Source organism: Phocoena phocoena, chromosome 10 (assembly GCF_963924675.1).
Source record: "Phocoena phocoena chromosome 10, mPhoPho1.1, whole genome shotgun sequence".
NCBI classification, from domain to species: Eukaryota; Metazoa; Chordata; class Mammalia; order Artiodactyla; family Phocoenidae; genus Phocoena; species Phocoena phocoena.
In genome coordinates, this window is record NC_089228.1 from 47,362,443 (window position 1) to 47,389,974 (window position 27,532).

Consider the following 27,532-nt stretch of genomic DNA (forward strand, 5'->3'; position numbering starts at 1 on the left):
AGCCTCGAGGTCCTTCCGCCCGTTGGGCCTTGCTGCGCCTGCCCCAGGCAGGCATCGCGGACCCCACTTCCGCTTCCGGTCCCAGGGTCTTGGCGGCCGGGCGCGGCGGGGCGGGGCGGGGCTTAGGGCGGCGGGTGCCTGGCAGACGAAGCAGCTTTTGGGTGGCCGGTGGGCTCCAGCCAGCGGGCGTGGCGGGCCTCGGTGGGCAGACGGGCGGCCCGGGGCGGATGCGGCAGCCGCGGGTGGCGGGCCCAGCGACGGCCCCGGGGCGTAAAGGCGACGCGCGAGGCCCGAGGAAGAGAGGCAGGCGGCCGGGACCAGGCGAGGCGGGAGGCTGTGGCCGTGAGGCCGGGGGGCGTGAAGAGAGCAGGCAAAAGAGGGGCATGGTGGCCCGGGCGTCTGGGCGAGAAGAGGTAGAAAGTGACAAGTCGGGTGAGGCGTTCGGGGCTGGGAAGGCCTCAGCGAGGCGGCGAGTGGAGGGGCCGGGGGACCAGGTGGGCTCTTCAGACCCGTCGGACCGGCCGGGCTTCGAAGCAGCGAAGGAGGCGGAGCTCCCCTTGCAATCGGGAAGACACAGTAAGGAAGCATGCAGCGGTCACTCCCTTTCTAGCCTTTGCACCCCTTCTCCTGCACCCGTGTTTTACCACTGGTGTTTCACTTGCATCTACATGGGCTTTACTGATACACACGGTTGACCCGGAGAGAATAAAACAGGAATTCGCTTAAAAGGTGTTTGTCCTGTTAGGATCCCTTGCTCAGAAGTTCTGTAAAAGGAATTCCTACTAGTGATTCACTTTGGCTTGTATGAAATCATGATGCTAGAGGTTATTCAGCTGTCTTAGAATTTATACAGGACCTTAATAGAAATTAGGTCTTTGAGTTAAAAACAAATGTATGTTTCCATACAGCTATTCAGGGAAATAAAAATGGATGGCTTCACAATTTTTTTTTTTAAGTGATATTGCTTTTTCCTCCTCAATGTAAAATCTTTTCTGGTATGTTTTGTTGTTTTGTTCAGCCAAGGAAAAAAGAAAAGTTACTGAAGCCTCAAGTGATGATCCACAGCCAGGGATTGACCTGGTAAGAAAGGAATCATTAACCAGTTCGGAATCTTTCCAAACAGTGGAATGCAGTGAATTTCAAAGTATGGCTTTCTTGCAGTCTTTGGGTAAGGAAAGTTTGGTAAAAGGTATAAAAAGAAGAATTCGAATTAAAAAATTTAAAAGCTTAGAACAGCCACCTCTCAAAATAACTGAAAATAAGGCTACACAAAATAGTAAGGTTGAATTCCAAGATGAACTGTACAAGAATACTCCAAAATATTCTTGTAACAGCTTGTCACCTGGAGTAGAAAATTATTGCATTTTAAGATTACGTGATTGCAGTTGTTTCCCCCATTCCAAGAGTTGTAATGATGAAAATAACCTTGCATATAAACCTGATGGTGGATATATGCATGTACCAGAAAATTCCTCAGAGTTAAAGAAAGAAAACCCTAGGAGTCTTGGAGATAAGAGTGACACAAATAATATTCCTCAGCTTTTACAAACTGAAGAAAACTTAATGGGAGTAAATCAGTTATTACTTGAAGAAAATGACTCATACCAAAGTAAAAATAAGGACTTGCTTTCCTGCCTTCAAAGTGAAAAAAATAAACATTCATTAGAGGAGAGCAGTGTTGGGAGAAAACCCAGAAAAAGGATGAAGGTGTCTGAAAAAGGAGATGAAATGGTCATTAAGATGAGATTCTCTAATGTGTATAACAAATCTGAGCTGGTGTTACAAGAAAACAGAACAGGTGCTGAAGGTAAAGAAACAGAGACTTTAGAGGCTAAAAAAAGTCCTTTAGAAGTTTTTAGAAAAGTAAACAACAACACGCTGTCACCAATGGATCATTTATTAAGTCTTCCAGAAACAGGGAAAAAAACAAGTCATGAACACCATGTAAATCCTATGTTTCAGAAAACTCTTGAGCCACTTTCAAAAGAAGAAAAAAAGAATGCTTCAGAGCCTTTAGGATGTAAAAGGATGGATCCAGAGGAGTATTTTAAGTGGATGAAAAACTCAATAGTGAAGTCACCTAGCGATTGCCATCCTATTGAAAAGAGAGCTTCGAGGGAAGACTTGAAGAATGAAGCCGAAGAATCTAAATTTAGCTGTCAAAGAGCAATACCAATGACTGGCAAAAGAACTTGGCCTTGTTATTCGTGTGCTAGAATATCTGCCCAGTGTTGGAAAAAGGCTTCCTTGCCACAGTCAAATAACTTTCTTCCTGGGTCTCAGGAAAGTTTTAGGCAAGTTGATTTTCTTAAACACCAAACAAATCAAACTCACTTAACTGATTCCAAATTGATGCTACAAAGTTCTCTAACAGAAACAAGCAGTGAATCTTCAAGTAGAGAGAAATTGGATTCTAATTTAAATTGTTTATCTTCAGTCTCTACAGTGGAACCTACTTTAATGGTTATAAAGGAACCTATCATCAATGATAATAAAAAAATGAAGTCAGAGAAACTAAGCAGAAGTGCGTCAGAGGTAGTTTCTAATACTATTGAAGATACTCCATTAACTAATGTGACTCAAAACTTAACAGGAAGTAAAAAAAAAGATAGAGGGAATTTAACAAAGCTGAATTTGACAGTGGCTTCCCAGGATGGCCAGGAAGCAAATAGCTCTACAGGCAAAACTGTTCATCGCAAAGCATGCATTGCTAAGCAAACACTGGTTGTTCCAGACTTGATTAAGATATTGAACACAGGACGGCTGACTAATTTTAAAATTCCCTTACTTAAGAACAAAACAGAAAAAAGAAAAATACATGGCAAGTCATCAGAGAGAGAAGTATATAGTCCCCTAGAACTTCTTGACAGTTTATCTGGAGCAGAGGTAAGGCCGAATAGGACTAAAGAAAATGTCACCACAGTAACTTCAGGACCTCAATCTTTGAGCATACAAAATAGTGTAGTTCCAGTGCAAGCTGGTTCTGACTCATACTGCAGTAAGAGTTCCGGTATTATTTCTCCAAGCTTTTTAAAGCAAGGTAATGATAATAAACCATCTAACCACATCTCTAAACCAGGCAATATTGTTTCTAATAAGGAAGCTGTTTCTCTCACAGTTGAAAATAATACTATTTCTTGTGATCCTGGGTGTATAAAGAAAAGTCCTGCCTTCTGCTCTAGTGAACAAGAAAGATTCAAAGCAGTTTTCTCTGAAGTTAGTGGTAGAAAAATGGCTGAGAACGTTTCAGAAATTGAAGTGGGGTTTCCAGATATTCTTAAAGCATATGAAGATGATGTCCTCTTAATTGATGTAATTCAAGATGACCCAGACCTCTTTGGAGTCTCCAATGAAGGGGAGCTCTCATTTACTTCCGAGGTTCCCGTGATAAGCCAGGAGCCCAATGTTGCTGAAGAGCACCAGTCAACAGACTCCAAGCACATGGAACTTCCAGGAAAAAAAGAACCAAGTGATGACTTGAGGTATGCATATTCAAGTATGCCTTTTGGTACAGATTATTGTTGCAGGTTTCAAAAGCACTTTCTACTCTTAGGTGTCACTAATTTATTCAGTGATCGTTGACGCTCCATTATTTTTTTAACCCAGTTATTTATTAAATGTAATATAGTGTATAATTGCTAAGACCTGGAAATGTCATTAATGCTGAAACTTAGAATCAAAATAAAACAATTATATATATTTGAAATTATAATGGAGCAGATTAGCTGTTCAGAATTTTAAATGGTGGTTTATAAAGTGGCTTTTTAAATTAGTGAGATTGCTTCTTTCAAAAGTCAAATTTATTTTCATAGTTTTTTAATAATTGTAGATACACTTTTATTTCAACCAAGTTACGTATTAAGAACAGTGCTATGTATTTTAACCCATTTTCTGTGGCTTCCTTGTTAGACAAAAAATCCATTTTTCAGTGACCAGAGAAGCCTTGGAAAAGTTTATTTGAATTAGAACTTGAAAGTCGAATCAAAAGTTAAACTCATATTCAGAGGGGAAAAGGACGAATTTTTTTTCATGGTTTTACTTTTAAGGTGATGGTTTTATTTTTTTTAATTTATTATTATTATTTTTTGAGTAAATGTTGCTTTAATATCAGCAAGGATAGAATAGGCATCTTGGTTAAAAGCAAGTAAAGGTGATTCTTTTTTTTTGCCATAAATAGTAGAATTTTTATTTATTTTGTTTTTAATTTTAGAATTTTATTTATTTATTTATACAGCAGATTCTTATTAGTTATCCATTTTATACATATTAGTGTATACATGTCAATCCCAATCGCCCAATTCATCACACCACCAACCCCCCAGCCCCACCACTTTCCCCCCTTGGTGTCCATACATTTGTTCTCTACATCTGTGTCTCTGTTTCTGTCCTGAAAACCGGTTCATCTGGACCATTTTTCTGGGTTCCACATATATGCGTTAATATACGATATTTGGTTTTCTCTTTCTGACTTCACTCTGTATGACAGTCTCTAGATCCATCTAAGTTGATGGTTTTAAATGATGACTTAGCCCCCAAAGAGAGTGAGTTTGCCTGAATCAACTTTAAATGGAGCCAAGTAATAACCTTCTTGTTCGGGAAATTGACCTATCTGATTGGCCTAAATTTTATTTACTATTATGTCATATTTTACTAAATTTTTATAATTCCTTAAGCTCTAATTTATATTTGTATGTTACAGTACTGGAATATTGGAATATTCTGTGAACAGACTCGAAACATAAACACTTTCCACTAAGATTCAATAGTACATGACTTAAATTTGTCTGGTATTCATAAATTTTAGTTACTTTTGTGATATTACATTCTTCTTGATGTTCTCAGTGTGACAATAACTTGTAACTTATCACCAAATAGAGTACTTTCTATATCCCAAAGGAAGGACCAAGAGCTTTATCTGTTATTTTTTAAAACCGTCCATAATGAGGATGGTAATCTGCCCATTTTGAGGTGGAAAAAATGAAGATGACAAGTTGTCAGTTGTCCAGATTCACACTGCTAGTAACAGAATCTGGATTTGAACTATCTTAGTTTAAAATTAGTGGTCAAGAACTTAACCTTTGTAGTCTGACCTAGGTTTTTGAATCTTTTCCTTTCCCTAATAGTCCTGTCACCTTGTAGGCAAATTGTTGATATTTTACCTTATCTGTAAAAAGGGAAGGTACTTGCCTCTCAAGGTCGTGAGGATTAATCATTGAAGGGATGGGAAAGGTTTTGGTGTAATACTGAGTGAATAGTAAGAGCTCAATAAAAGGTAGTTAATTAAAGGTGCTTTTAACTCTTTCAAAGGCAAACATCTCTGTTAGCTAACAAGATGTTGACAGTGAACTGCAGTTGAAGGTAGAAAGAGAGAAATGTTGTAAACTGGGCATAAAGTTTGTTTTTTATACTTTTTTTTTCTTTCTTAGGATAATGGCTGATTTTATAAAAATGATACGTGTTCATTATATTAAAAGTGTAAGAGGGAGGGAATCTCACCACCCAAAATAACAAATTAATTACTCAAAATTTGTATGCCTGTCTAGGCATACATGTGGATATAATTTCAGAAAAGTTGGACCATGCCACTTTTTAGTAAACATTTAATTTTACTTACGTTTAACTTGGGGAAGGAGGGACTGAAGTAAAACTAAAGGAACTGCTGAATCAATATACTTCTTTACAACAAGAAATTAGTTCCTGTGCTTCCCTGGTGGTGCAGTGGTTGAGGGTCCGCCTGCCGATGCAGGGGATACGGGTTCGTGCCCTGGTCCGGGAAGATCCCACATGCCACCGAGAGGCTGGGCCCGTGAGCCATGGCCGCTGAGCCTGCGCCTCCAGAGCCTGTGCTCCACAACGGGAGAGGCCACAACAGTGAGAGGGCCGCGTACAGAAAAAAAAAAAAAAAAAAAAAAAAGACAAACCAAGAATCAAATTTACTTCAGATAATTTTTCTATTATTGTAACTTCATTTCCTTTTATGGCAGGAGTACCAATTATACTTGTTTTTAGCTCTTCTTTTTCTTTCATCCCTGCTTCTGAAGTTTTGGTTTTTAAATAAACTTTAAAATTTCCTCAGTAGTTATTTTAATATTTTCATTTTTCTGCACTGGAAATACCAGTTTTACAGTCATCCACAGTGCTAGGATAAACCTTAACAGGGAAAAATGGACGCATGATCACCAGAGGGTCTGCTAATAGTTATACAGAAAATTGTTAATGGTTCTAGAACTAGATGAAGCTTAAAACATAATTTCTAATGTTAGCTCTCTCCCTTTTACCAATCAGTTGCTAATTAGTACATTACTGTTTCCTCACTCTACGACACTGAGAGGTTGAAACCTGTTAGAATGAGTTTCTGTTTTACAGAAATAGAAATTGAAGATGGGAGGGCTATGCCCAGAAATTGTCAGAAGCTCTGGACTACCTCTTATTGGTAAAACAGGCAGACAAACCTGAGTTTATTTGTAAGGTATTTAAGTTATGTTAGAATACTTATTCATTGTCAGTCTCCACTGTGGGGGAAGTCCATATTAAAATCCAAAGCATTAGAAGCATATTAGAAGTAATTCCCTAAGACTTGAACTGATGAACTTAGATATATATAATGGGTGAAATAGGTAAAACTTTTGAATTAGCCTGTAAGTCTAATTAGAGATCTGAGAATGTCTGTAATCGTCAGTGCTGGACAGTTAATCTGTACTAGAATATAGGATTATGTTCAATCACGTATGCTAGAATATCAGTCAAGTGATATTATACAGTGGATCATGGAGATTTTAAGAATCTGCCAAATATTCACGGGAATTACTATATAGCTGGGGAAGTGGGGACTAATGTGTTTGAAACAAAAATATGTAAACTGAGGTACAAGAACACTAGTAGTTTAGAAAAGAGGGTTGAAAGGGCCTCTTGGAAAAGCCAAAATTTGTACTGATCCTTAACGGTTGGATTGATTTAGATTAACAAGGGGGAAGAAGGAAGAAAGTTTGGAGAGGTAGAAAATTAATAAAGAAAATGTGGGCAGAAGGTAAAGGTAGCTATGAATATGGTTGTACAGGGCAGATTATGACTTCTTCAGACAGAAGTAGGAGCCGTTCTCTTTTCCCACAGCACCTTTTGCTACCTCACTTATGGCACTGATTTCATGATGATATAATTTACATCTCTCACCTGCTAATACTATTGGACCTTTTTTTTTTTTACTTTTCTTTTTTCTCTTTATTTCCAAATTTATTGAGACATATTTGATATATCATTTATGTAAGTTTAGGGTGTACAATTTGATGATTTGATATATGTATATGTTGCAAAATGATTACCATAATAAGGTTAGCTGACACATTCATCTCTGTTCCTATGAGTTCTTTCTTTTAGATTCCACATACAAGTGAGATCATACACTATTTGTCTAGACAAAATGAAAAGGCAGCCTATGGAATGGGAGAAAGTATTTGCAAATCATGTATCTGATGAAGGATTAATATCTAAAATACATAAGGAATTCATACAACTTAATAGCAAAAAACCAGATAACATGACTACTTTTTTTTAATCTTCACATAGTTAGGAACTCAACAGATTGAGTCAGCCAACTAAGAGCATTGTACAGGCCTGATTACACAACAGGAATCAGAAAATTTAACTTTAGCCAACAAAACATACACTAATCTAGTAGACCTTAATAATTTTGATAAAATATGTTTTATTTGCCCATTTTATTATAAACACAGTTATTAGTCTTGTTTTATTTTCTTTGTAGATGCAACATTTAATGAGTTCAGTGAAGTCTTGAGAGGAGAACGTATTTTTTGTTACTGAATACAGTCTACTTTTCATCTTGGTACCCACCAATGTAAATACATTTGCACAAGAATATATACTCTTGTGTATATTCTCTATTTTTCTTTCTTTCTTTCCTCTTTGTTTCTGGTGTTATCCTCTATAATAAGTTCTTGGTTTAGAGTAGATATCTCAGACACTTTTCCATGGGAACATCATTTTCTCTTTGTGTGTGTGTGAGACAGATATTTAACTTTTGTGTACCGTATCTTGTATTCCATGGCTCACATAAACTGTTGGACTTCTTGAGGGCGGGAAGTGTCCATGTCTCATTTGCCTTTGTAAACCCAGTCACTCATACATTGAGGGAGGGGAGAGAATTAAGGTTTCAATTCCTACTATGTTGTAGGCTGTTTCTCAAGCATTGGAATATATGTAAATGGAGACAGTGAATCCTTTCTTTCTAAAGCAGATAGATGTTTAAGAATAGTAAAAATAAGACTTGGTAAGTAGGGTGATACCAGACTAAGAAGGTTGGAAAATTAGGCATCAAAATTTGAACTTGGTATAGAATTGATGCTGGTGATCAGTTTGGATCATTTATACCACCTTTGCAACTTGGACTTAAATCCATGAAAAGCCATTGTACATTCTAGAGCTGGTAAATAATAAACTTCTAGGGGGAAAAATACCTAGCACCACTGTACAGAAAATAAAAGCCTATTACTTTTGCTCAGGCATTTGAGTCCCATTTAGACCATGCCTAGCATGGATCTATGCTGGGTAAATTATATTGTCTCAAGAAATCCACCCCACTTACTTTCTCAGATCTTGGGGAATCAGTTTGTTTCCCAAGAGACTGGCCTCTGTCACCAGGTTTACAATACCAAATGACCAAAAAAACCCCAAAAACAAAAACAAAAAGTGCTTTCCAGCAAAAGTAAAGGTCATTCTCTTTCTTTCCCTCATTTATTTAGACTCCTTGGCCTGTCTTTCAAGAAGCTCATCTTACTCCATTCTCCCTGTCCACTGAATATCTGAGGCACTCTAACTATAATGCACAATTTTACACTTAATTGTAAGAACTGACATTTAGTGTCTACCCTGTGCTAGATACATTACTTATGCTATTTCATTAAGTAGAACAATTCTGAGATTGACCATATCTTTAAAATTGAGCCAAAGTCACTAACTTTCCAAAGGACACACAACTAGTAAGCATCAGAGCTGAGATCTGGACGCAGGGCAACCTGCTCCAAAGTCGATCTCCCCTCCCCAAAACAGCATGCTGGAAGAGTGGCACTTTGGTTCTTTACATGGCTTCAAATCCATTATTCTGTAGACTGCCACAGAACATTATTTACTTTTTGACCCCTTTCCTCTCTCATCTCGTCCTCCTCTTTATTTTTTTAATTAATTAATTCATTTATTTATTTATGGCTGCGTTGGGTCTTCGTTGCTGCACGCGGGGTTTCTCTAGTTGTGGGGAGCAGGGGCTACTCTTCGTTGCTGTGTGCAGGCTTCTCATTTCTGTGGCTTCTCTTGTTGCGGAGCACGGGCTCTAGGCACACGAGCTTCAGTAGTTGTGATGCATGGGCTTAGTTGCTCTGCGGCATGTGGGATCTTCCCGGACCAGGGCTTGAACCTGTGTCCCATGCAATAGCAAGCGGATTCGCAACCACTGCGCCACCAGGGAAGCCCTCATCCTTTAAAGTAGCAGGTGGTGCAGTATGAAGAAGCATCATTCTGACTTTTACTTTTTTCTCTTTTGGACCACATAAACCATTGTTTGTTTTTGCTGAAATAAATGGTACTGTACTTGATGGAGTTATCGTTTATAATATCAGGAGACCGAGCACCTCACATCCTGGCATCAGGCTTGGGAACCTCTGGCCCACTGAATTGGATACTGTAATATTTCTGTTTTGGGCCACTGTTATCTGCAGAATAACTGCCCCAGTGAGTTTATGGTAGTCCTTTTCACAAACAATATGTGAGTGTGTAAATAAGTGAACATTGCACTCAGCTAGTTAGCATCTCAAAAGGAAGCAATAACATTCTGAATTATTCTTGGGCATTCTGAATTTTTCTTGGGAATTTTTTCTGAATTTTTCTTGGGCAATAACATTCTCTTAGTTTTCAAGCTTTTTCTGCTAATAATTATTTTAGATCTGTCGTCTTCAAACCTGTTTGTCAGTTACCCATACTAAAGATACATTTTACATTACAGTCTGGTACCTACCTATGAATATGTAAGACAATAGATTTATAAAAATAGTATTTCCCTTACTACATGTGGTCTAGTATCATATTTTGTATTTTATTCTGTTTTATTTAAAAATCCTTGTTGGAACCCATTAAATTACATCACCCCCTTGAAAAATGCTCTGTTAGAGGGTAAACCTGATGTAATCTATGTGGTTCTTCAGAAGCCTCTCTTATTCTCCTCTCCTTTTTGCTCAGATCTTCTCTTTTGTTTCCCTGTATTCTGTAGCCTCACCCAAGTCTGTTTCTCTCCTTTCCTCCTTCTACCCTTCATTTTTCCCCCTTTCTACTCCACTAATGAAAGCTGTAATATATTTATGGGGGTTACAATTTTATTTTTCCTAATCTAGTTGAATTTAACTTTGTGTCTTGCAACTTCAAAACAAAACTAAATTACTTCTAACAAGAGTGGCATGTGCAATTTTACCTTCCCTGTAAGTTACTTATTCATAGTAAAAAGTTTCTCACTCTTATGAACTATACCAGCAGTGTTAAAATACTATTGTAATACTTTGAAATTAAAGCAGTACACTTGCTATACTTATTTACTTTTTTGGGTTTTGGGTTTTTTTTTTTTTTTAAGGACTAACCTTCTGTGTGTCTGGGCTGTACCTATTTGTGAATGTAACTTTCAGCATAATTAGAAACAGCCCTCAATTCTCTATTTATTGAGTCAGTTAATCCTATTCATGCTATTACCTTGAATATCTCTCATGGTTTTTCCTTTCTCTCAATTCTCACTGCTACTATCTTATTCATATTTCTTCTAAATTGTTGCAATTAGCTCCTGGTTAATCTTCCTGAAATCTCTTAGTATATCCTCCTCCACAGTAATATTTTGAAGTAGAAATTGATCTGCCAGTGACTGCTTGCAGTACTCCGGTGGCTCTCAGCCACCTGAGGATAGAGTCTAAATTGATTGGCATGGCTTATTATGGCTCTTTAGTGGATCTGCATCCATTCTGTCTTTGGCAGCTATGGGGTTGGTGGGGAGGAAAGTGTGGGGGGAGGCTAATAAAAGATAAGCAGAGCAGGCAGGTCACTGTTTCCACAATATGTCATTATCTGAATCCTTTTGCATGTGCTTCTTTATCCAAAAGTTCCTTTCTTTTCATTCATTTGTCCTCTAAATCACATCTGAGATATTATTCTAGGGATTTGTTCTAGTAGTTCTCTTGGCACAGATCTCAGTATATTATGTCTCCTTGTATGTGCACCTCCTCCTATGCTGGGAGTTTGTAGACAGGAGAGAGGCATCTTCATTTGCGTCTCCCTAGTGTCTGGCCAGGAGGATGTTAGGTGCTGAGTATATGGTTAGCAACTAGATGCACATGGACCTTGTTCTCACAGAGCTTTTAGTCTATCAAGGGCTGCAAATGATTAAGCAAATACAATAAAATATGATAGGAAAAGTGCAAGGTGTTGAAGGCTTCCTCGCCCTAGTAACATTTAAGTTGAACACTAAAGAATAGGAACTAGGCAATAGGTGAAGAAAAGTGAGTAGAAAATTGAGAGGGAAGGAGTAGTCTATAGGTGGGCCTGCAGGGAAGAGCATGTTACAACTGAGAGACAGAAATAACATCCCATGGCTTAGTGTTCAGGTGGCAAGAAATGAACCTACAGAATATGCAGAAAGCTCAGTCGTGCAGGGCTTTGTAAATAGGATGACCATAGAATTGATCTTCTGAATTGCAAAAATTTTGAGAGGGAAATGGGGGGGGAGGTATTAATAATTAATATGCCAGGATAAGAGGCATACACAGATCATCCTAGACAAACTAGAATTCATGGTGAGCTTGAACTTTATCCTAAGAGTATATAGGGATTCACTGAAGGACTTTACTTCCAGTAGAGAATTTGATCAGATTTACATTTTAAAAATCATGACAGCTCTGGTGTGGAGAACAAATTGGCAAGGAGCTATTGTCATAATTAGACCAAAGGACATGGTGACTTCAACCAGAAGTGGGAGTGGATTTGAGAGAGGTTTAGGAAGTGAAGATTGATTAATCAAATGGGGGCGAGGTTAGAGGTAGGAGTTAAGGATGATACCTGGTTTCTCTTGTTTCAAAGAAGGGCATTACAATTCTCTGATGAAAACAGGCAGGACTGGGGAGGGATGCTGGTCATGAGGTAAATTTAGACATGTTGAGTTGGAGAGACCTTTGAAATACTGAAATGGAGTTATTCTAGTAGACAGATATGAGTCAAGAGGTATGAATTGGGGGAGGAGATTTGTATATATTTGTGTCTTGTTTGTACTTTTATTTTCCCATTCTTTTTTAAAATTTATTTTATATTTTTGGCTGCTTTGGGTCTTCATTGCTGCACAAGGGCTTTTCTCTAGTTGCGGTGAGCGGGGGCTACTCTTCGTTGTGGTGTGCAGGCTTCTCATTGCAGTGGCTTCTCTTGTTGCGGAGCACGGGCTCTAGGCAGGCGGGCTTCAGTAGTTTTGGCACGTGCACTCAGTAGTTGTGGCTCGCGGGCTCTAGAGCGCAGGCTCAGTAGTTGTGGCGCACGGGCTCAGTTGTTCCGCGGCATGTGGGATCTTCCTGGACCAGGGCTTGAACCCGTGTCCCCTGCATTGGCAGGCGGATTCCTTTTTTTTGTTACATACACAAGTTTTTTTAAATGATAAGGTAGTTCAAAGCAGAAAATCAAAGATGATACTATTTTCAGAGAAAATTTTTTTAAAAAGCAGAATTAAGGTTCTGAATAATTGAGGTAACGTTGAAACTTGGAAGGAAAATCCCTCTCACAAAGTATAATATCATATAATTTAAAAAGCCATTGGTTTTCATACATGTGTCTATAAACTTAAAGTTATATAAATGCACTTACTTTTTTTAAACATCTTTATTGGAGTATAATTGCTTTACAATGTTGTGTTTGTCTCTGCTGTGTAACAAAGTGAATCAGCTATATGTATACATATATCCCCTCCCCCTTCCGCCTCCCCTCCCACCCTCCCTACCCCACCCCTCTAGGTGGTCACAAAGCACCGAGCTGACATCCCTGTGCTATGAAGCTGCTTCCCACTAGCTATCTATTTTACATTTGGTAGTGTATATATGTCCATGCCACTCTCTCGCTTCGTCCCAGCTTACCCTTCCCCCTCCCTGTGTCCTCAAGTCCATTCTCTATGTCTGCATCTTTATTCTTGTCCAGGCAGGCGGATTCTTAACCACTGCGCCACCAGGGAAGTCCTATTATATTTTATTCTGTGTACTTCTATATACTGTTGTCCAAGTTTTTAAAAATGGAATAGTGTTTGGCCACTTTTTTTTTTTTTTTGCTGTACATGGGCCTCACAGTGTTGTGGCCTCTCCCGTTGCGGAGCACAGGCTCCGGACGCGCAGGCTCAGCGGCCATGGCCCATGGGCCCAGCCACTCCGCAGCATGTGGGATCTTCCCGGACCGGGGCGCGAACCCCTGTCCCCTGCATCGGCAGGTGGACTCCTAACCACTGGGCCACCAGGGAAGCCCTGGCCACTTGTTTTTGAGTGGCTCCTATAGCTGTAGTTTTCATTTGTTGAGCCTATGCCATTGGCTTTAAGGACATTTTATCTTATTTAATCCTCACAATAACCTCGTGGGTAAGTGGTATTCTCATTTTACAGATACGGTTAGACTCAAAGAATTTAAATAATTTTGCCACTGTTGACATAGTAAGTGGCAGAACAATATTTGAACCCAGGTTGGTTTAACTCTGATCTCCATAGCTGTTACCTTTAGACCTTAGGTTGTCTTCAGAGACTACAAAAAAGAGATTCAAACTGCTCTCACACTCTTCCTTTTACATTGGCGGTAAGACATACATACACATGCTTAAGAGTAGGAGGTAAACATTATCTTGCATTGGTGTAATACTTTAGAAATGTTTTAAATGCCTGGTATATGTCGTCAGTTCTCTCTGAGTAACAAAGTTTGAGTGGCAGCACTCCCTAACAATTGTGGCGAATGTGATTAAAGAACCAAATGCAGGGGCTTCCATGGTGGCGCAGTGGTTGAGAGTCCACCTGCCGATGCAGGGGACACGGGTTCGTGCCCCGGTCCGGGAAGATCCCACATGCCGCGGAGCGGCTGGGCCCGTGAGCCATGGCCGCTGAGCCTGCGCGTCCGCAACGGGAGAGGCCACAACAGTGAGAGGCCCGTGTAACGCAAAAAAAAAAAAAAAAAAAAAAAAAAGAACCAAATGCAGAATCTGCTTGGGTGTGCTATCCCAGAATAGTACTCTGGCCTTGGAGGACTTGAGCTGGTGTTCACCAGGCTGCTAAAGCTAGTATTGTGTAATGTTTAGAGGAGTGGATAGTTCTGCTAGAATATGGTATAATGTGTAAGCTCTGTTTGCTTTATAATAGAGAACTCCCTGTACTGGATCCCGAATTGATGAAGTCAGAGATCTGTGCTTCCTTGTCAGCAGGTAAAATTTGACATTTTCAGAATGTGTAATATTGAAGTATTTTTATATCTCTATTTAGGCATAGTCAGAATGAATTCATTAAAATAGGAAGCTTTTCATTTTAGAGTCTGTCAACCACGTTTTACAGTTTGTCAGTTTTTCCTCAGTTTTGCCTGGTTGGCAGATCAGATTTTGAGAAATTTTCCAGTTGATTATTTAATAAATAACTTTGTTAGGCTTTATCTACAAAAGATAATTGACCTTAGCAATTTTTGTAGTCTCATTTTTGAAACTGAAATATATATTTAAGCTTTACCACATTTTAAATCTGAGTCCCTTTTAATATTTTTTTAATAATAGCTAATCCTAAGTTTAAATAACTGAATCTTTACAGGAAATAATTTGAAAGTTAATTTCAAAAACTTGCAAATTTTAAAAATATATTGAAAAATAGCTGGACATGATCAAGAAAGATTCTTAAATTTATCTTTATGTCTCAATTTTGTCTTACTGCCAATTCTTTTTATACCATGTAATGGAGTTATTTTGATAGAGAGGGAGGAATAAATGTATAATTTGCTGAAAATGCTGCTTCATATTTGTCACATTGGACTTTAAAAGAGTCTCTGAATTCTAACTCATTTTTAGAACAATCTTTAAATGACTTGGTTATTTTGTCATTTAAAGTTTCTACAGTTGAATGTTATTTCTTTTCAGCAAGTGAGATAAAACATGATTCCGAAGGTGCAAACATTTCCTTAGGTGAAGTTACTAATGAGACTTCTTCAGATGAAAAACTGGGAGACGTCAGTGAACACACAAAAAGTTCAGACTTGGATGAAAAGGTACTAGGGAATCTTTTGCATTTTCTTATTTCTTGGTCCAGATAGTGGTAAATACAGAAGTCCATCTTAGCAGTGCTGTCAGGTGACAAGGGAATGGCCTTTTTGTTGAGTAAAAGAGTCACGTCATTCTGGCCATGGGACATACTGCTTGATGCTTGCCATAAGCACAGTATTAATAGAGTTTCGCTTGTCTGGGAAAATAATTATATATTTAGCTTTTTAGAATCCTAAAGTTCTTAAACCTATGTAAATCTTTCTAAATTGTTACATATCTTCCTGCCTCACTAAGTACAAAGTACTGAATATCATTTGATCTTCTTTGAAATTTTAGAATATCATAGTGCCTGAGTGGTATGAATGCAAGCATCAGTTATTCGACCACAGATGTAGAAGGCATAGGAATTGGAGCTAAACCTAACTTGATGTTGGAACATACCACTGGTGTATGATATGGAGAAAATTTGGGGTATCAGTTATCTGCCAGATAATGTGTATGATTGTCTTAACCTTTTGAATAATTTAATTGACTCCTAGACAACTATTTCATGTTTCTTTCTCCTTACTCCTCCTCATTTGTCCTCATAGCTAACAACCTTGTTTCCTACTTTACCAAGAAAATTGAAGTAATTGGAAAAGAAGTTCCTACCAGTACATTAGGCCACCTACCTGCACCTGTTCCCAAAACTCCAGCTTCACTTCTATTACACTGGATGAACAGGCCAAGGCTATTCCCTTCTACCTGTGTGCTAGAATCCATCTCTTCCCTCTTTTAAAATACTACTCCAGTAATTCTCCTTTCATTACTGGATCATTCTCTTCAACATAAGCATGCTTTTCTCCCATCTTCAAACAAAACCAAAAATACATTTTCATGGTCCCATTTTCCTTTTCACCTGTCGTCCTGTTTCTCCAAAGACTTGTCTAGACCCTCTATCCCCAGTTTCTCTCCTCCAGTTCCAAGGATACTCACCTTCATCTCCACCAAAACTACCTGTCTTAAACTCTCCAGTGACCTGCTCGTTGCCGAGTCTAATAGACATAGTTCAGTCTTAATCTTACTTAACCTATCACCGGTATTTAACAGTTGATCACGCTTTCCTTGAAACATTTTTTTCACATGGCTTTCAGGTTAAACATGCACGCCTAGTGTCCTGTCTGTCTGCAACTTCCCAGTTGGTTTTGCTGGTCTCTCCTGATCTCCCTGACCTCTACATGTTGGAGCGACCCAGTGCCTAGACCAGGAGTCTGTTCTTTTTTCCTATCTAGATTTGCTCCTTAGATGGTCTCATCCAACCTCATTGCATTGAATGCCATTTGTGTGCTAAGACTCTCAAATTGATATCTCCAGCTTGAACTTTGTCTCCGAGCTGCAGACCTTTCTGTCTAGTTGCCTATTTGATTTTTCCACTTGGATGTCCAGTTACACTTCTCAAACTTAACATGTTCAAAACTGACCTCCTGTTAGATGTCCCCTACCCTACCACAAACCAGCCGTTCCTGTAATTTTCACCTTTTCTATTAAAGGCAACTCTATCCTTTATAAGTTATTTAGGCTCAAAAACCTTGGATTTTCTTACTTTCTTTTTCTCTCACTCCATATCCAGACTGTAAGGAAATCCTGCTGGCCTTAGCTTCAGATGATGTCTGGAAATTATTCACTTTTCATCACTCCCACACATACCACACAGGCCCAGGCCCAGGCCCCGCCTAATACCATCTCCTGCCTGAATTACTGCAGTGGTCTCCTAACATTTCTCCAGCTTCTGATATTGTCCTCTTGTAGTTTATTCTCAACATAGCATAAATTAGATCATGTTATTCTTCTGCTTCAAACTCTCCAGTGGCTTTTAATATTGAGATTCCTTACTGTGACCTACATGACCCTTTATCTGTTCCCCCTAACCCTACCCTACGTTGTTACCTCTCTGATCTCTTTGACTACTCTCCTTATCCATTTTACTCTGACCACATTAGCCTCCTTGCTGTTCTTGGAACAAACCAGGCTTTCTCCCACTTCACGGCCTTTGCCCTTGCCATTTTAGCTCCTAAAAAAAAAAAAAAAAAAAAAAGATGTAGTTTACTTTCTTATTTCCTTCACATCTTTACTCAAATTTCATGTTCTTAGGGAGACCTCCAATAACCATCCAACCTAAAATTCCAGTATTCTCCGTTCTGTCAACATTTCATATCCCCCTTTCTTGTATTTATCATGATATAATATACTTTACATTTACTTATTTATGCTTACCTCCATCTCTTCGTGCTAGAATGAAACTCCATGAAGGCAAAGATTTTTGTCCATTTTGCTCACAAATGAATCTTTAGCACCTAGAGCAGTGGCTTATACAGAGCAATAACACAGAGGGATTCCCTGGTGGTGCAGTGGTTGGGAGTCCGTCTGCCAATGCAGGGTCCACGGGTTCGTGCCCCGGTCCGGAAAGATCCCACATGCCACGGAGCGGCTGGGCCCGTGAGCCATGGCCGCTGAGCCTGCGCGTCTGGAGCCTGTGCTCCGCAACGGGAGAGGCCACAACAGTGAGAGGCCCGCGTACCGTGAAAAAACAAACAAACAAACAAAAAACAGAGCAGTAACACAAATGATTGGGTTTTTTTGGCCGCTCCGCGCGGCATGCAGGATATTAGTTCCCTGACCAGGGATCAAACCTGTGTGCCCTGCAATGGAAGTGCAGAATCTTAACCACTGGACAGCCAGGGAAGTCCCAAATAGTTGTTGAATGAATATTGAGTGTGAACCTCATTTGAAAATAGTCTTTTGAGACTTCCCTGGAGGTCCAGTGGTTAGGACTTCGCCTTCCAGTGCAGGGGGTGCAGGTTCGATCCCTGGTTGGGGAGCTAAGATCCCACATGCCTCAGAGCCAAAAAATCAAAACATAAAACAGAAGCAATATTGTAACAGATTCAATAAAGACTTTAAAAAATGGTCCACATCAAAAAAAAAAAGTCTTTAAGTGTTAGAAGTGTCCTGTAGCATGAATAAAAATATCACAAAGTACTTGCTTAATGGTTTGATGATAACAGCCACTATGTATTGAACCTTTATTAAATGCCAGCCAGCCAGTGCTAGAGACTTAGCACTGGTTATATCTTATCCCTATGATATAAGGAGGTGCTGTTCAGGAGTTCCCAAAGCCACCCTCAGGTTCAGTGCTTTGCTAGAAGAACTCATGGAGGTCAGCAAAGCTGTTATTGTAACTCAAGGTTACAGTTTATTTCAGTGGAAGAATACAGATTAAAGTCAGCAAAAGAAAGAGTCACATAGGGCAGAGCACAGGAGAAATGGAGTACAAGCTTCCAGTTTTTCTCTCCCAATAGAGTCACATGGACACTGCTTGCTCCTCCCAGGAGTGATGTATGACAAAAACAGAATATTGCCAGCCAGGGACTTGCCTGAAGCTTGGTCAGGGTTTTTATTGGGGTCAGTCACATAGGCATGGTTGCCCACCTGCATAGCTGACCTTAGTCACTCAGTCTCCATCCAGTCCCTCCTGAGGTCAAGCTGATACCACATGGCTCAAGGACCCCGTCATAAATCACAAAGACTTTCTGGAGTGGCCCAAGGCCTCTTCCATAAATTACACTGTTAGCTTACATTATCTGTTGTGATCCCAGACACCCAGGTAAACAAAGACACACAATCAAGCAGCATATTCCAAGGGCTTATAAGTTACCTTCTAGGAGCAGGTCATAGGCCAGACCTTTAACATACGGCATACGGACAACCCAGATTTACTGAGTTATTCCTTTACTGCACATGAAGTGTGTACTGCTATTTCCCTTTGCAGATGAAAAAACTGAGACTTAGTATCTTGTCCAGGGTCACACAGTAGAATCCCTTGACTCTATAGCAGGGGTCAGCAAACCTTTTCTTTAAGACTAGATAGTAAATACTTGTCTGGCTTTGTGGGCCATATGGTTGCTGTCCTAGCTACTCAGCTCTGTTATTGTAAGGAGAAAGAAGCCATAGACAATATGTAAATAAATGTCAATTGCTGTGTTCAAATAAAACTTTATTTACAAAACAGGCAGCCTGCAGGCTATAGCTTGCCATAGCTTGCCAACCTTTGCTCTAAAGCTTTAAAAAATAAACAGTTTGTACTCTATTCTGCGTAAAGCAGAAGAGAAGACTTTTTGCTTTCAATTCTGCAAGGATAGATTTTAAGAGATGTTTGCCAGAATTCACTGAGTTCTTAACACTAAATATTTAAAGATGTAGACTATTTTCAATATTAGCTCTTTTAAAAATAATCCCCAAAATCATTTATCTACTTCCTAGTGTGGTACTACTTTTTGGATTTGTTTAAGAGAAGGGGAATGATACTTTTATCTTTCTGATACTGTGGTAAGCTTCAAAGTAGCAACTCTTTAGAAAATATTGATACATGACCCTGTCAATAATATTTGTCATTAAAATATCTGGCCCCCAAATTTGGGAATTAACAAACTTTATCCATCTCTCACCTTGTATTTTAGGAACTTTAGAGGGTAAATAGGTTGATTTATAGGACATATGTCTAGCCTGCCACTTTTCTGCTTTTATGTATGGTTTTCTGTGAATTTTTAGAAATGCTTCCTTACTGATCTTTTACATATATATATATTTCTGTCTTTTCTACAGACCTTGTTTTTTCTTTCTCTTGTATATCAGTTATACCCAGAATCCATATATAACAATTTTTAGATTTACCATGGTAGTAGTTGCTTAATGATTCTAGTTTTGAGCCCCAGATAGTTGAAATGCTAGTGTACTTTTTAATTTTTATTTTGAAACAATTGTAAATTCACAGAAAGTTGCAAAAGTAGTTTTCCTCCATGATTACATCTTAAGGCACAATATCAGAAGCAGAAATTTGGTATTAGTATAATGAGTGTATGTAGTTCTGTGTATATTATCAAGTGTGCAGATTTTTGTAGCCACCACTGCAATCAAGATAATTATGCCATCACTACAGAGATATTCCTTATGCTACCCCTTTGTCACACATCCCTTCCTACCCCTAACTTCTGTAACCTTAGTAACCATTAATATGTTTTCCATCTCTGTAACTTTGGTATTTTGAAATAAATGCCCAGGTTTGCAGTTGCTGGGCTGTCTGGTAATTGCATGCTTAGGTTTTAACTTGGGTGGACTTGGCCTCCAGGTTACTCCCCTGCGGTAGTAGGCAGTTGAAGTGTTTTTTCAGTTCGTTTAGTGTCATCTGGGTTGTTTGGAGTCTACCTTACAAAGGTGTAGTTCAAGGGTCAGCTAGAGATTTGGACCAAGTTTAAAGCAGATTTGGGGGCTTTCTCTCTTAGGCTCTCCAGTTTCCAGGATTCCCAGCCTCACTTCCCAGTTTCTGACTTTGCCCTGTACTCTGTCTTCTGGTTCTTTGTGTCAGTATGGCAAATTTTTAGCCTTCCCCAGTGGTTCCAACCAATTAAGGCCTCTCTTTAAGAATAAATCCATAAAAATATGACTGTTACCCAGTGTCATTCCCTCTTTTCCTCCAGATTCTGCCTACTTTTCATATCTCTCCAGTGTTTTCAGGCAGAGTTTTTTTTATAGTTCATCTGAGAGTTATAGTTGTTACCTGAAGAAGGATTAGCCCAATAAGAGATACTTATTTGCCATTTCTCAAACTGGACCTATTGTGTGTTCTTTTTAATTTTATACAAACGACAGCTTATCATTCTTTGTCTTTTTTTAACTTAATGTATAATGGAGATTGTTTCCTTTCCATATATGTAATGATACTTTGTTTTTACAATTATATAATTATCCACTATATGGGTATACTCTATTCAACAAGTTACACTGTTGATGGACACTTGGTTTGTTCCCATTTTTTGCTATTTTAACATTGTTGCATTATGCATCCTTGAGCATAAGGCATTTTGCATATGTGCAAGCATTTTTGGATTAATTCTTAGAAGTAGAATTTTCAGATTGCCCTACATAGAGATTGCTTTGATTTATGCTTCCATCAACATTGTATGGGAATGACAGTTTTCTCCCCCACACACTCACCAACTCAGTATTAAATTTTTTTTATTTTTGTCCATCTGTACATTTTTACAAATGACTTTTCATTTGCTTTTCTCTTATGAGTCTAGTTAAGCATCTTTTAGTATGTGTAAAAGCCATTTACATTTTCTTCTGTGAACTTCTCTTTTACATCCTTTGCCCATTTTTCTTTTGGGATTTTGGTCTTTTTTTATTTGCAGGAACTTTTCATATATTAAGCATATTTGTTCTTTGTCATATGTTGCCATAACTTTTTCCTGTTTTTTCATTTGTGTTTGACTTGGTTTTCATTTGTGTTTGACTTGGTTTCAAATGCCATCTTTAATAGTTTGGTTTTACCTCGAAGGAGCTTTTTATTTAGTCAAATGTATGTGGTTTTTTTGTTTTTGTTTTGTTGTTGTTTTAATTTATTTCATTTTTTATTTTTATGGCTGTGTTGGGTCTTCGTTTCTGTGTGAGGGCTTTCTCTAGTTGCAGCAAGCAGGGGCCACTCTTCATCGTGGTGCGCGGGCCTCTCACTATCACGGCCTCTCCTGTTGCGGAGCACAGGCTCCAGACGCACAGGCTCAGTAGTTGTGGCTCACAGACCTAGTTGCTCTGCAGCATGTGGGATCTTCCCAGACCAGGGCTCGAACCCGTGTCCCCTGCATTGTCAGGCAGATTCTCAACCACTGTGCCACCAGGGAAGCCCCTCAAATGTATGTTTTATTTTATGATATTTGAGTTATGAGTTGTATTTAGAGAAACCCTTCCCCGTTTCTGCATCAAAAATGTTCACCTGTATCTTTTTCTAGTGCTTTTTTGGTGTTATTTATTATGTTTAAATTTTTTATCAACATAAATTTAAATTTTATCTTGGAAGAAGAAAAGTAGAAACGATGTAACCTTTCTGTTCTTATTTTGACAGGTGACTTCTGTCATCTTAGCATATGAAAATATTTTAAATGTTTGTATTCAAACCTACCGATACTGTAATTCATGGTTTCTGCCTTTGGTGTCAGCTTAGGCTTTCTCCAGCCTCCAAATTATATAACTACTCACCTTTATTTTATTTTTGATACTTTCAGTATTTTTTATATTTAAATCTTTAATGAACTTAAAGTATTTTGGCATATGGTGAATTGGTACCAAGCTTTTTTCCATCCAGTCAGCTAGCCTGTTGTTCTGTTACTATTTATTTTTTAATTTTTTTGTGGTATGTGGGCCTCTTACTGCTGTGGCCTCTCCCATTGCGGAGTACAGGCTCCGGACGTGCAGGCTCAGCAGCCATGGCTCACGGGCCCAGCCGCTCTGCGGCATGTGGGATCTTCCTGGACCGGGGCACGAACCTGTGTCCCCTGCATCGGCAGGTGGACTCTCAACCACTGTGCCACCAGGGAAGCCCTGTTACTATTTATTGAATCATTTCCTCACAAATTTCAAATGCCATCTTTAATAGTTTCAATTTTTATGTATAGAATGATTCTTTTACTTGTCTTTTATTTCATTAATTGCTCAGGTCTGTACCAATTCCATACTGTCAATTACTTGAAAAATAAAAACAGTCAGGAAGGCTTGCTTTAAAAGATACGAACATGTATTATAAATCTAAAATATTTCTGGCTATTCTTATATTCTTTTAAGAGCTTTAAACACACATTGTAATTTTTTTAATGTATAAATTAATTTGCAGGCAATTAACATTTTTTACCTTTAACATTCTCATCTAGGAACGTGGTATATCTTTCCATTTGCTAGTGTTTCGTGTTACTTAGTTGATTTTTATAGTTACAATAGTATATATAGTGTGTACCATTATTGTAAAATATGATTGTGTACTTCAAAAAGACTAGAAAGATATAAAGTAAGATATTAAGTGGTTATCTCTGGCTGCCCAAATGATGGGTGATTTGGGGTGTTTATTTTCTTGGTGCTTGTTTTTTCAAAGGTCTAGTATGTATAATTTTCTTATAATTAGAGAATCACAATTCCCAAAACACTAATTACTAATTGTAAAGTGCTTTAAGTGTAGCAATGTTTTAAATACATATAAATATTTCTAATGAAAAACACATTTATGTTGGTAAATACCACCTAAAAATAAAAATCACTCAAAGCTGTTTTTTTCTGAATAAAAATATAACTTTAATTGTCCAAAATAATTTGAAATGGTGGCTTGCATAATTAAAGGTGACATCAAAAATTGGGAAAAATGTATTGATTTATATTAGTTTTTCTTAACAGCAGAGATTTTAAAATCAGTGTTCATATTTTAAATAATGTAGAGTAGAATTATTTTCCTGCTTGACCATAAGCTAGTCGTTTAATTAACATCTAGTACATTCTGATCTGATAAGCCTCATAGCCTAATATGGAATGCAGAGATAGTCACTTATACTATTTAACCATAATCTCTTCACAGTGTAGATTTTTGGACAAGGTGACTATTCAAGAAGAAAAAGAAGATATTTGTGAAGTTTGCAAAAGGTCTGTAACATAACTTTTAATTACATAATGTTAAAATAGTCATTCATGTAATTTGTATCTTGAGCATACTTTTCATTCTCTCCTGTATATACTTGGGCTACTATGCTGTAAACAGTACATGGGTATTATTTAAGTAATGTGTCAGGTGTATACAGACGTCAGGGATATTGTAAGTTACCTTAAAGCTATCACTAAGTGTTTGGAGCCATTAAAATATTTTTTGAGGGAGGAATGAGGAATAGTGATAAAATAAAAGAAAAAAAGATGTGTATGTGACTTCTATGAAGGTAAGACTAGCTGAAATCAGATGAACATTGCAATTTGCAGGTACCTTCTATGTCTGCAGCGATTAGTACTGAGAGCTACAGTACACTCACTGGAACATATACAGATACCAATTTTAGATTTAGAGGACACCTTGGAGGTCATTTGATCCACCCCCCACACCTATTTTGCTGTTGAAGCAAGGCACAGTCGGGTCAGGTGACAATTATGTTCAAGTTATTTTATGTTAAGACAGTGTTTTTCAAAGTGTGGTCCTTGGAGCAGCTGCATCATGTGGGAACTTGTCATAAATATAAATTATTTGTTCCCACCCCTGACCTACTGAATCAGAAACTCTAGAAATGGGGCCCATCAATCTGTGTTTCAACAAAGTCACCAACTAATCCTGCTACATGTTCCAGTTTGAGAACCATTATGTTAAAGAAAAGCCTAGGTAAGAATTAGATTGGCATAGAAGCCCGTATGGTTCATGCCCACTTGAAGATCTTAAAAAGAAAATGTGACAAGGTTAACTTTTTTTTCCCCTATTAAAAACATTTTGCTTACAAGCTAAATAGTTGCAACCTGCAGAGTTTTGTCATCACCTTGGCTCTACCATAATGACCAGGAGTGTGACATTGGGTAAGTCACCACATTACCCTGGGTTTCATTACCCAATCAAAATAAGATAATTTTTCTTGATAATCTTTTCCATCTATAAAATTCCATAATTCATATTTGTTTGTTTTATGTTACTGCTTTTATTTTGTTTTATTTGGAGGGGGTATGATAATTGCACATATCAATGATGTCCCAAGTTGGGGAGAGAAACAAATATTTTTGTGTGAAATTATTGAACTCCCATCAGTGCTACTAGGTTTCAACTGTTATAAGCATTGGCCCCTTTTCTTACTATTTTTACTCTCTGCTGGCCAAGGGAACCCCAGCTGAAAAAGCTTTATTAGAATTGTGTTTAAGGTAAAATACTGTAGTATCTGAATGAGGGTATAAGTCTTTCTCCGAAAAAGTAAATTCATTTATATCTGATAGCTCTGAGGTACTTTCCACCCTCTCCCTTGCTTAAGTTATTTATTTTTCTAGGTTAAGTGACCTCCAGATTAAGGGTTTTTTTTTAATTGGCTATATAGGATCTCACATATTAGAACACAGTCACAGCTGTTTAAATCAGTAGCCTAGAACAATACATTTCTTATACCTTCTTCCCAAAGGAAGGTCTCAAGTACATGTATAAATTTATTATATATACATGTCCTGAAGAATAACTTACAATTCATTTATTTTATTGCACTATTAATAGAATCATTGCATGATCTTCTCTGGATTTGGATGCTAGTCCAGTTCCTCCTCAAACCTTTTGTCTGACATGATCAGAAATACTTCGCTCTAGTTTTAACCCCACCACCCCACTTTTACCCATACCCTAGCCATTTAACAAGTATCAGTTTTCTAGTTAAGAAGGCAGGAACAACCTATTGAAAATACTGAAGAATCAGTACATGATGGTAGTACACAGCATAGTATGTAGACTACATCAATACTATCATTAGGATGTGTTTCTACTTATTTGATTCTCATTACTTTATGTTTTTAGAATAAATTTAAATTCTGATTTTGGGTTTTCTCACACAGCAGCGATTCTAAAAATACAGATAATGTGGTTGGTGAATGTCAGTTGGCAGGGCTGGGCCCCAAACCTCTGTGCTTATCAGTGCCAGTGCCACCTTTGAATCTAAGTGCTCACCAGGAAGACACATTACTGAAGCCCTGGATGAATGGTACGATTTTCTTAGTAAAATTCTGTTGACTTTTGATAATATAGAAATGATACAGGAGATTTTTCCACCCAAAACAAAAAAGTTGAGAAAGAAATTGAGGGAATTCCCAGGCGGCAGTCCAGTGGTTAGGACTCTGCACATCCACTGCAGGGGGCACAAGTTCAATCCCTGGTCAGTGAACTAAGATCCTGCAAGCTGTGTGGCAGGGCCCCCCAAAAAAAAGAAGAGAAAAAAATTGAAATAAGTATAGAATATGCTAAGATTAGAAGGTTTGTGTACCTTTAGTTAGTACTTTTGATGGAGCAACTTCTGAGATATCTATATTTATGCAATAGTGTTAGTATAGGTAAATTATAGTCTATACCTAAAATATTCATATTTTAAGTGAGTGTTTTAGAAATTTAGAATGTAGTTTAGAATTTGTGTCTTTTTCGATAATTCATAATGCTGTGAAAAAATAAACTAGATTGAAGAATTAATTTAGAAACAATAAAATCCTGTTGTGTATGTAGCTCACACCTAACTCTTCTGGACTTCCCATTACTGACTTCATGCTGCCTGGTGTTGTGTACTGTAGCAGCAAGCCCATGATGATCACGTGTTTTATCTTAAAAAGCTTTACCGGTTTCATAATGAAAAGTACTGCAAAGCTATGCAGCAAAAACGTCAGCTTGTCCCAAATTATATCTGGATGCTGCCAAAATGAAAAGTGAAATTGCTTAAGATAAAAACATTTTTGTGTTATCTTTAGAAAAAATAATTTTGAAATGTCCTGATTCTCATTTTAAAAGACTAACATTAAGGGATAATGATCCCTGGTATAATAGTCAGCTCGGGCTGCCATAACAAAATGCCACAGACTGGGTGGCTTAAACAACAGATATTCATTTCACACAGTTCTGGAAGCTAGAAGTCCAAGATCAAGTTTCTGGTAGAGTTCAGTTTCTGGCTGTCTTCCTGGCTTACAGACAGCAGCCTTTTCACTAAGTCCTCACATGGCCTTTCCTTGGTGCGTGTACGTGCGGGGGGCGGGGAGAGAGAGAGAGAGAGAGAAAGCTCTCTGGTGTCTCTTATAAAAACATTGATTCTATCAGATCAGGGCCTCATTTTTACAACCCCATTTAGCCTTAATTACTTCTGCAAAAGGCCCTAACTCCAAATACAGTCACTTTGGGGGTTAAGGCTTCAATATATGAATTGGGGGGAGACACAGTCGGTCCATAGCACCTGGGTTTGTCAGTAGTTTTCTTCCCTAAGAAAGGTTTATTGTGTGTAATATTTGTCTGTTTAACTTACAGTCATTTGAATATAGTACTCAATTCTGCTGTGTAAGGCTTTTAAGAAAGCATCTTTAGCTTATAATGAGTTTAAAATGTTAAGTTCAGATCTAGACATCCTTAAGGAACACCTAAGATGTAAATTACTGTATATTTCACAGGAACATACCACAGCAGCAGACCTTGAACTGAGCACAAGAAGTCCAAAGTGAAATATTAAAGCAGATAGTAGTAGTCATCTGTTTGATTGTTATGAAAGGAATAAGTTGTAACATATTGGAATGTAATGTCATTCTTAATCATTTCTAGATTTCAGATTTCCAGGAAAACATTCTCTTCTAAAACCGCAGGATCCTGAAATTTGTGAAATATTTAAGAGGGAAAAAACTATAGGGGTAAGCGCCCCATTAAAAAAA

General features: G+C 38.1%; 1 protein-coding gene across 1 annotated transcript in view; it reads left to right on the forward strand.

Annotated features, from left to right (window-relative positions):
- The first annotated feature begins 227 nt into the window (after positions 1–227).
- TOPAZ1 (testis and ovary specific TOPAZ 1) overlaps positions 228–27,532 on the forward strand; it is a 66,072-nt gene continuing 38,767 nt past the window's right edge. The window contains exons 1-7 of the mRNA XM_065886150.1: positions 228–576; positions 1,019–3,482; positions 14,406–14,467; positions 15,164–15,291; positions 23,715–23,779; positions 25,694–25,839; positions 27,426–27,511. Of these exons, the coding sequence (XP_065742222.1) occupies positions 228–576; positions 1,019–3,482; positions 14,406–14,467; positions 15,164–15,291; positions 23,715–23,779; positions 25,694–25,839; positions 27,426–27,511 (3,300 nt within the window). The remainder of the gene's footprint in view (positions 577–1,018; positions 3,483–14,405; positions 14,468–15,163; positions 15,292–23,714; positions 23,780–25,693; positions 25,840–27,425; positions 27,512–27,532) is intronic.